The sequence below is a fragment of the Rutidosis leptorrhynchoides genome, unplaced genomic scaffold, assembly GCF_046630445.1.
Source record: "Rutidosis leptorrhynchoides isolate AG116_Rl617_1_P2 unplaced genomic scaffold, CSIRO_AGI_Rlap_v1 contig104, whole genome shotgun sequence".
Lineage (NCBI taxonomy): Eukaryota > Viridiplantae > Streptophyta > Magnoliopsida > Asterales > Asteraceae > Rutidosis > Rutidosis leptorrhynchoides.
This window is the reverse complement of record NW_027266360.1, coordinates 88558-99700: the sequence shown is the minus strand read 5'-3', so window position 1 is coordinate 99700 and position 11143 is coordinate 88558. Positions and strand designations below refer to the sequence as shown.

The following is an 11143-nucleotide window of genomic DNA, read 5'->3' as shown; positions in this document are numbered from 1 at the left end:
TCTTGCCATCGACATATTGTATAGAACTCTTCCAATATAAATTTAAATATGAAGACATATTTAAAAAAAAAAAATTAATAAAAAAAGGAAACACTAAATTTTGATATTGAGAGATTTTGAGAAAAAGATGAGATAGATTGTGAAAATGTATGAGCTGCGGGGTGGGTTATATAGGAAAAGTGTCCCGGGAATGGGATTCACGGAATAAATTGAGCCGGGAATGCCAAAACCGGATCCACCTATGCCCGGGAATGGCAAACCCGGACCCGGGTTTGTCATTCCCGGGCATAGGTGGATCCGGTTTTGGCATTCTCGGGTTTAGCCTTAATTAATCAGGATTAAGAGACCCGGGTTTCCCAAACCCGGGCGTAGTAAACGCTGTTCACCTTTAACGGCTCCGTTATACAACAGTGCCTTGCCCCTATGAGGAGTAATTCAAAGATACTACTGAAAGGAATAGGTAGTATTAGCAAAAAAGGATGCTCTTTAGAGCTGATAAGATCGATCTCAAGAGCTTAGATATGCAGCTGGAGAAAGCATATCAAAAAGTCCTGTCCAATCATAATCTTCACGCATCCGCCCAATCCCTGAGGCCAAAGCTCGAATGGGAGATTGATTTGTCAAAGCTCGACATGAAACATCTCATCGCTCGTGGCACCTATGGCACTGTCTATCGTGGTACTTATGATGATCAACAAGTTGCTGGTAAGTAATTATACAATGTATATGACGCAGCTCCTTAGATACCTTACTTACATGTATTTCGCTTAAATGTATACATATAGTTGTGAGATTGATCTCTCATTACATATATTGTTCGATAGTTGTTACAATATATATATATATATGATGTTATAAGATGCTTGTCTTGTTGACAAATATTTCATGTAGTAAAAGTTTTGGATTGGGGCGAGGAGGGCACTTACACCGGAGCGGCCGCAATACGGGAATCTTTTCAGAAAGAAGTAGCTGTTTGGCATAAGCTCGACCATCCTAACGTCACAAAGATAAACTTGTTATATATCTTGATTCAGTTACTTGGTATATATATAGTGAATATCTGCTGGAGCCATCTAAAACTTTTATATAATTAAGGGCCAAATTGACTTTGTTTAGCAAGTAGGGAGCCCTTGCATGCATGAATGCCTTTGATTGATTATTGATTTTGAATAATTGTGTTGATGGCATTGCAGTTCATTGGTGCTTCAATGGGGACATCTGATCTTAAGGTTCCTTCAAAAAAGGATGATCATATGATCATGAATGATGCTCCATCTACCGTATGTTGTGTGGTTGTGGAATATCTTCCTAGCGGGACATTGAAACAGTTTTTGATCAGATACCGTGGTCAGAAACTTCCATTCAAGGACGTCGTCCAACTTGCTCTGGATCTCTCTAGAGGGTACGTATATATGCAAATTCTACTTATATACTTCATTCGTATCGCAATTGAAGTTATTTTACATTTTTAGATTCACTCATATGGACATATATCTAGTCAATAGTCTTCACTAGATACATGTTCAAGTGAATGAATCTAAAAATATAAATCATCATTTATTGTGATACGGAGATAGTATCGTTCAATATTATTTGAATTAATGTTTAACCCATTTTATTGATAATAGTATGTTTATGTATACAGTCTTAGTTACTTGCATTCAAAGAAGATCGTGCACCGTGATGTGAAAATGGAAAACATGTTGCTAGATGAGAAGAGGACACTAAAGATTGCAGACTTCGGAGTCGCACGTGTGGAGGCTCTCAATCCGGAAGACATGACAGGATAAATTGGTACACTCTGATATATGGCCCCAGAGGTTCTAGATGGGAAGCCCTACAACAGGAGTTGTGACGTCTAAAGCTTCGACATTTGCTTATGGGAAATCTACTGCTGCGACATGCCTTATCCTGACCTTAGCTTTGTGGACGTCTCTGTTGGAAAAATAGCCTTCTCTCTCAACTTAGTTCCGGTAGTTAAGTTTCTGATACAGAGGATCCACGTAAATGGCAACTATAGAGCATACGCTTAACTTAACCAAATCACTAAGTTACGCCACGAAATGATATTGCGATGACAATCAATAAAAATAGGACACTGAGATTTTACGTGGTTCACCCTAAGGCTACGTCTACGGGACAACTCCGAATAATTCTTCCACTATAAAATAGTAGGCTTACAAAGAGAGCTTCACAACAACTCCAAAAATAGTGACACTCTAGATATCGTACAAGGATAACTCTCAAAATAATTCTCACTATTTTTATCATTCAATCTTTTAAGAAGATTTCTTAAAAGCTTGCAAACTCTCTCTTTCTCTCTAATTGAAGAACTCTTGCAATTGCTTGTTGTTGTGGCAAGTGGTGTTGCAGACACACTTGTTGTTTTTGACACCCTTGTCGATGAAGAAAAATGCAAATACATGACTGCTCATTTGGTTGCACACGAATTTCTTCCACACATTTTTGACTTTGTTGTTCTCTAAAATCAAAGATATTGTACGCCCAAATTTAATGCATGAAGCCTACTCCTAATTTCATCACATTTTTCTTCTCCCTTTTATATAGATCAAAAAATTATGGCTGGCTATCTGTATTAATTAACCCACATGTCTTTTCTATATTTTTTTTTATTACTTAGACATGGTCGGTTGCATGTGGGAGAAACCAAACCATCAGTCTCTGCTGTTGTGGTTCGACATAACCTGCAACCGGAGATCCCTAGATGTTGTCCAAGTGCATTGGCGAGCATTATGCGAAATGCTGGGATGGGAACCCGGAGAAGCGTCCTGAAATGGAACGGGTGGTGGTGAGGATGTTAGAGAGACTTGATACTACTAAGGGAGGAGGCACGATTCCCGCTGGCCAGTTTCGTGGTTGCTTTTGCTTCCGACCTGCTCGTAGCCCTTGAATAACTAGCTACATATCTCATCACCAATTACTTGAATGTAGCTAGTGATGTTGTTGTTCTACAGTACTCTTATCTCATTACGACTATCCTATAAAGGAGGTCTTATATACTATGCTTGGAAATTCTTGTGACATGTTTTGATATATGTTGGCTAAACCAGTTTTAATATTGTCCAGGCACATTTTGAACACATTACCAGTTTCGATCTATTTTATATTTTGGGATTGCATCATGGTCAGGTTTGAATGCAAAATGTTGATTTCACCTGATTTTGGAAGAAATTAACGGCAGGGTTTGATTTGAGGACTGAATTAAACGTTTAGGGTTGTATGAGGGTTATAAAGGCGAAATATGAAAACGTTGGGGGCAATTGTTGGGTTTACCCGAACAAGTACAGGTATGTATTTGAGAGGGTAAATTTGTCATTTACAAATTAAATATCTTGGTGGGAATAGCATTTTCGGGGAATTAGTAAATTCACGCCATTTATTAGTGGATTCACGCCAATTCTTCATTTTTGTCAAAAATTGACTATTCTGTCCCTTTGATTAATTATCTGCTCTCCATTGTTGAACCGATTTTTTTATCTTTTGCTATATAAATGATTGAACCAAATCGGTTCATTCATTTCCTCTTCTTCTTCGTCGAGCTCGGCGATTCTCTCTCTCGACTCGTCTCTGCCGTTCGTCATTCTCGCCGAAGACGATCGTCTCCGGCCAAAATTTTGGCCGTTCTCGATAGAATTCAACACGAGGATCACAAATCTACAATCATTTTCCTCCAATTTTGATCCGGTAAGTTTTAATTTTGATTTTTAAAAATTTTTGGTTCATCGTCAATTTTGGGATTTTGTCCGATTCTAGCAAAAACAGCTGCAATGGTTATGGAAGGAGCTTCTGACACCGTGGAACCAAATATGTATGATGATGACGGAGAAGACGAAATCGATGATGAAGAAGATTTTGGCAATCTCTACTTTCCCAGGTAAGTTAAAGCCTTAATTTTGAAACAAACCCAATTTGGAATTTGTACTTTGTGGCTCTCAATTCATGAAAAGTTAGATTCTTTGTCGATTAAACAGTCTAATTTCATCTGGGATTTCATTCGTTTGCAGGATTGTACATTAATTTGTCATTTTTTGAGATAATTTCGTCTGTTGTTTTCATGCCATTAGCTTTAATTGTGTGTTGGCTTGTACCAATGGTATGAAATTTCATGAATTACACCTAGAATTCTTAGACCATTCAGTACGAAAGTCGATGATTTCGTCTTGTTCGCTCTCAAAAATTGATATGAGATGAAAATATAAATGTTGCCCGACAAAATTCTTTCGTGCTCGAACTAATATCTCAATATTTGTGTTGATATCCACCTTTTCAGTTTCCAGATTGTGTGTAAAACCCATCAATGAACAGTCAAAGCTTAGTGCTTTCGATGGGGTTGGTGTTGTTTCGCCTCTTGTTGCTAGGAAGACTGGGACAATGGTTGTGAAAGCCTCTGCTGATGTGGACGGTGTAACCCCGGCTGATAACGGCGAACCTCTGTCGGAACCGAAAAGCGAAAAGGCTGTGTCTGTGGATAAGCTTCCGTTAGAGTCAAAGTTGCAAGAGAGGGAGGAACAGAAGATGAAGATGAAAATGGCGAGAAGAAGATAAGACTTAGAAGGAAACGTCTGGTCAGGAAACGACACCTGAGGAAGAAAGGTCGATGGCCACCTTCAAAGATGAAGAAATTGAAGAACGTTTAATCTTGAGGTCTAAATTGCTTACGAACGACGGAAACGAGTCGAGAGAGAGAGAATCGCCGAGCTCGACGGAGAAGAAGAGGAAATGAATGAACCGATTTGGTTCAATCATTTATATAGCAAAAGATAAAAAAATCGGTTCAACAATGGAGAGCAGATAATTAATCAAAGGGACAGAATAGTCAATTGTTGACAAAAATGAAGGATCGGCGTGAATCCACTAATAAGTGGCGTGAATATACTAATTCCCCATTTTCGTTCGTGGCAATAGAGATTCCCAACTAAGTTAGTTAAAAACTTGGTCCAGCAAAGAGGGACAGAAGCACCACCGCGAAACCACCGCCAATGCCATCATGGCCACCGTGAATCTTTTACCTCTGCTCTTACCCATCTCAACTTCCGTCCTCCAAACTGAACGTAAAACGATAACAACCAAACACCAATCTCGAAATGAATCTCTCAACAGTTGCAAAACCATGAATGAACTTATGCAGTTACAGTGTCACTACACAAAACAAGGATTTAACAATGACCTTTCTACTGTTACGAAGCTTATTACTACTTACACTCAAATGGGATCTCTTGAGAGCTTGCAATATGCTCGAAAAGCTTTCGACTTTTTCAGAGAAGATAATGAAGTCACCGGAACTTTGTTCATGTATAATTCTTTGATAAGAGGTTACTCTTTTGCAGGGTTGATTGATGAAGCGGTTTTGCTTTATATTCAAATGGTTGGCGATGGAATTTTGCCTGATAAGTTTACATTTCCGTTTGTGTTAAGTTCCTGTGCGAAGATGGCAGCTTATAGTGAAGGAATTCAGTTTCATGCTACTCTAGTTAAGATGGGTTTAGAGGATGATGTGTTCATTCAGAATTCACTGATTCATTTTTATGGCGAGTGCGACAAACTCAAATATGGTCGCAAGGTGTTTGATAAAATGGGTGAAAGAAATGTTGTTTCATGGACTAGTTTAATTTGCGGTTATGCGAGAAGGGATTGTCCAAGTGAGGCTGTTTCTCTGTTTTTTGAAATGGTTGATGTGGGTGTTGCTCCGAATTCAGTAACAATGGTGTGTGTGATTTCTGCTTGCGCAAAGCTGCAAGATGCTGCTTTATGTGAAAGAATGAGCTCCTTTATAAGCAAGTCAGGACTAAAGGTTAATGGCCACATGGTGAATGCTCTTATTGATATGTACATGAAATGTGGAGCTTTTGATAATGGAAAGCGACTTTTCAACGAATGTGATGATAAAAACTTGGTTCTTTTCAATACAATCATGTCAAATTATATTCGCCAAGGATTAGCAACTGAAGCACTGGATATCTTGCATCAAATGCTGAGATGTGAGCTGAAGCCTGATAGAGTAACTATGTTATCAGCAATATCAGCAAGTGCACAATTAGGCGATATCACTTCTGGGAAGTCGTGTCACAATTATGTTTTGAGGAATGGACTAGAAAATTGGGACAACATTTGCAACGCCCTAATTGATTTGTACATGAAGTGTGGCGAACAAGAGGTAGCATGTAATATTTTTGACCGCATGTCGAACAAAACCGTTATTTCGTGGAACACCATGATTTCTGGTTTAGTTAGAAATGGGGACGTGGAGTCAGCTCAGGCAATATTCAGAGAGATGCCAGAGAGCGATCTCGTGTCCTGGAACACCATTATCGATGGATTTGTACGAGAAAGTATGTTTGAGGAAGCAATTCAGTTATTCAGAGAAATGCAGAGTAGTGGGATTAAGGCCGATAGAGTGACAATGGTGGCCGTTGCATCGGCCTGTGGTTATCTCGGATCACCTAATCTCGCAAACTGGATTTATGCTTTTATAGAGAAGAATAGAATCCATCGTGATATGCAGCTCGACACTACCTTGGTCGATATGTTCGCCAGGTGTGGCTCTACACAAAGTGCGATGAGAGTTTTCGATAAAATGGAGAAAAAAAGATGTGTCAACTTGGACTGCTGCTATCGAAGCTATGGCCATGGAGGGAAATGGTACACATGCTTTAGAGCTTTTCGATGAGATGCTCAAACAAGGATTAAAACCGGACGCAGTTATCTTTTCAGTTCTACTAACAGCATGCAGCCACTCAGGATTACTAGAACAAGGTCGGAATATCTTTCTGTCAATGAAAGACATCCATGGAATTTCTCCTAATATTGTCCACTATGGATGCATGGTTGATTTGCTTGGCCGTGCTGGAATGTTAGAAGAAGCTTTGGATTTCGTAAAGAGTATGCCAATTGAACCTAACGACGTAGTTTGGGGTTCTCTTCTTTCGTCTTGCCGGATGCACAATAATGTCGAAATAGCTGCTTACGCAGCTGAAAGAATATCGAAATTAGCTCCCGAGAAGACAGGAACTCACGTGCTTCTTTCAAACATATACGCATCAGCTGGTATATGGACAAATGTTGCGAAAGTGAGACTAAATATGAAAGAGCAAGGTATTCATAAAGTTCCTGGATCAAGCTCAATTGAACTGAACGGAAAAATTAACGAGTTTACTTCTGCCGACGAATCACATCCTGACATGAGTAAGATTGAATCAATGTTAGATGAAATAAGCTGTTGAGTCAAGGTTGCTGGCCATGTTCCTGATTTATCTAATGTTCTGCTTGACGTAGACGACCAAGAGAAAGAATACTTGCTTGGTCGGCATAGTGAGAAACTAGCTATGGCTTTTGGGCTAATTAGCACGAAACAAGGAATGCCTATTCGTGTTGTTAAGAATCTAAGGATGTGCTCCGATTGCCACTCATTTGCTAAACTATTGTCTAAGATATACTCCCGTGAAATCATTGTTAGGGACAATAACAGGTTTCACTTTTTTCGGCAGGGAACCTGTTCTTGTTGTGATTATTGGTAATGGTCAAAAGATTTCGTTCTGTTTTTATCTTGTAATACTCTTGTAGCCATCATTTAATGTAATTAGGCAATTCGATTTCATATACGATGTGTGAGATACAAAATTTCAGAAATATTGACATACAAAGAAAAAATAGCTAAACTTCAGAAATAGCGACAAAAACTAGTTTTTGAAGAGCCGATTTCATTGATTAAATCGAGAACTGCTACATTTTCGCCAAACAAACCCTGATCTTGTGGATAACATCCCTACAAGACAAAAAAAACTAATCCCTCTAACAAGATCATTGACAAGTGCATCTGATTCATGCCCTAGGAAGGGGTTGACAAATCGGGAAACTTAGAATCAATAAAAGCATGGTACATTGGATCTGCTAGCCAAGCTTTGGCCAAAGAATGATGGGAAGATGAGCGTCTGTGGACTTCTTCAAGAAGCCAGATGGTAGTTTCAGCTTTACGAGGATGGATGATCAAATCGAGTTCATCCTCGGAATCGAACCTCTGTCGATCCCACTGTTTTAGGCTAATGTTGGTAAAGTAATGCAATGGTTGATTGTACAACCCCTTAATGGATTTGCCCAAGCCCATCCACGATTTATAAGGAATGACAGAGCCACGCTGCGTCGGAATCGGGATCTGCTTCATCGACTCATGATACAATTCCGCCTTCCTCATCAATAACTCTGCAACAAAATCCTCAGCCATTGATGAATGAACAAATATATACGTTATAGTAAACAATATTATCATGCACAACAACGTTAACAACGGACATTCACTCCCACATTCGAACAATCATTTTTGTTTATACAATAACTGAAGGCTAATTTACTTTCTATAGAACAGCATCAATCAAAACCTTATAATCTCAAACAAATGTAAGGGGTTTATATTATGTTATATACCTTGAGAAGTGAGTGATATGACGTCATCGACATCAAGGTCCATATTCTCTTCATCTGAGGAAGAATCATCGATCGATACAAGATCAACCTGCTCGGCGATACTACTCCCCGTCTCCATTATGTCACTTCCTGCACACAACAAGGGAAACACAAAACCATACGAATCACAAACCAAATCGCCACTATGCAACAACTTTATTAAACTTTCATTTGAAAGATTGTATCTTTTCCTCTGAAATTGACCTTAAAATCTATCCCATAAATTCTCTTTTCATTGATTGCATTCTGATAAAAAGGTTTTTTTTTTTTTTTTTTGAAATGCAAAGTCAAAACCAAACACACTGTTTTTCAAAGCTCCAGACGAAACTGGGTCACTCGAGAACTAGTCTCTGTCGACTAAATTTCATATCTTTTGACTGTACAAACTTAAATTTGCAGATGAAGAAGAACATAAAGACTCAAGAACACAATTACAACAGTATATTACCGAAAATAAAATAATGGAAATGAAAATAGATGGGGCATTACCTTACAAAGAGAAAGGGGAATAAGTAAATGATGTGTGTAGTGTGTATTCTAGAAGCTTGGGATTTGGGAGATAGGTAGAACACTCGGTGAGAATGAGTTACTTCCAATGGAGGATGGATGGCAACTAGTCCAGTACCAGTCGAATGGACCAAGGAAGAAAGCTTATTTGCTATGACCTGATATGGGCCGTAATTTGGGCTTTGGATTGCAATCATTTGGCCCATCCAGATATAAAATCAGTAATGGAAGAAAAGATGGGTCCCTCGTAAGATCTTCATTTTAATTCTAAAGCCTTCAATTGGATTTGCCAAAAGAGAGAGATTTGAAAATGATTATGAAAACAAAAGGCAAACAAAAGATTTTCTAAGGAATATTTTCCTGATTTTGACTCTTTGTTTCCTTGTGTTAGAATTTCTAGGACAACAAAGAGGTGAGTGTAATTATAGATATGTTATATATCTAAGAAAAGATTATAGAATTAAATGTCAAAAAATCACTAGCTAAAATATACAGTAATACGTTTAATAAGATTTGATGTTTTATTAAAATAACATATAATTAATCAAATGAATTTATGATATTTTTATGAATAAGATATTTTTTAAATTTCATCCAATTAAATAAATATATAATTTAAATAATATTTTATTTGATAAAAATATTATCATTATATTTAATTAATTACATATTATTTTAATAAAAACATCTCATCTTCTTCCATCGTGAAAGAGAGAGAGTATGATGACAAAATTAATAAAATCTTGTCACTTTAACTCTAAATTTTGAAAGTGTTGTATGATAACTATTTAATTATTTGTAGCTACCTATGTAAGATAACAAGGCGACAAAAAAATTAAAGCCTGTGTGAGGGGTAATTTTGAGGCACAAAGTTGAGATTTGGTCATTCTTTACATGACGCCCAAAATTACACATTTCCACTTTAAGACCCACCTCTTCTCAATCATCTATAGCTTTCCATTTTCAATTCGAGCTTAAAAAACTTTTTGGGCCCTAATTACTTTTCTTCATATAAATATCTTAATTCAATTCTTATACTAACATAAAAAAATAAAATAAAATAAAAAATCAATTACTTATTCTATACAATCATTGCTTTCAGAAGAAAAAAATAAAAAGGTAATGAACAAAATATTATGGCATCTGAAATTTTATTTTCATCATTTCGTCCCGTTGAATCCATAAACCTTCTTTTTTTCTTGATTATAAATGGAAAACCAGACACAAACTATATGGGATACTGGGAAATTCGTATATACATATTTTATAATGGCCGAAGTATATATTTGATATCTCGTATATGTTTGATGTTTCACTCTTTAACATCATAATTCTTTGATTTGGGAAGGATTTCCGAAAAGGTCAAGTCCAATAGTATGAAAGGCTTCACGCACGAGTGACGCGTCAAGAGTGGGCCGAGTCCGATCCGAAAGGACGGAGCCGACTCCTAGACCGAGACCGACTAGGAGTCGGTCCGACACCCGATCTGTTTGTCCCTCCCTCGCGTCCCTCGCGGGCAAAGTTGGTATTTCCAGAGAACTTGTAACCCTCTATAAATACTTGTTGATGGGACATATGTCACGTCATGTGATAACGTGTTCACTCTCACTACACTTATTACATACTCAAACACATTTCACTCTTGTTCTAAGATTGTCCCCAATAGAGAGACAACCCGAGCCATCAAGTCGATCAGCCTCGCTCCCTTAGAGTCGAGCCGATGCCACATGACACATCCCCACTAGGATCGGTCCGTGGTGAGCCTTGCTGATCCCGGATAGGTCGTAGATGCTCGACTACTATCATACGAGTCCTCCTCTCCATCCCGATCAGATTGACTACAATCAAAACAGATAGCGTGTGTTCTCTACTCATCTCTCATCCAACCTTTGGACGAAACACCCTTTAATTTATGTAATAGAGCGTTTCCCCTTAACGTCATTCATGGCGATTGATTTGGTCCCTTCGGCATAACGTAGTTAAATATCGATTTAGTATGTAAACTTTAACGCGTTACAGCATAAAGACTAAATATCAATCGTCATGACAATGTTAGGGACAAACAGTCCATTACATAAACATAAAGGGTTGTTGTCTTTAACTAGTAAAACATGAGGGATCAAATGTATAGTTTTGGCCCTTTATAGTAATAAGTACC

General features: G+C 37.9%; 2 protein-coding genes and 1 pseudogene across 2 annotated transcripts; 2 read left to right on the top strand and 1 right to left on the bottom strand.

The window, feature by feature from the left end:
* Nucleotides 1-479: 479 nt before the first annotated feature.
* LOC139881019 (serine/threonine-protein kinase 54-like) lies at nt 480-2911 on the top strand (annotated as a pseudogene).
* A 2097-nt stretch (nt 2912-5008) lies between these two features.
* On the top strand, nt 5009-7535 carry LOC139881017 (pentatricopeptide repeat-containing protein At3g22690-like). Its single transcript, XM_071865560.1, is given in 2 exon segments — nt 5009-6601; nt 6603-7535. Coding segments are annotated over 2 exon segments (2526 nt in total).
* Nucleotides 7536-7846: 311 nt separating this feature from the next.
* LOC139881016 (protein RDM1-like) lies at nt 7847-8557 on the bottom strand. Its single transcript, XM_071865559.1, has 2 exons — nt 8440-8557; nt 7847-8217 (listed from the first exon to the last, which is right to left on the bottom strand). Exons 1-2 carry the CDS (start codon nt 8555-8557, stop codon nt 7847-7849), a joined length of 489 nt encoding a protein of 162 aa, XP_071721660.1.
* Nucleotides 8558-11143: the final 2586 nt, after the last annotated feature.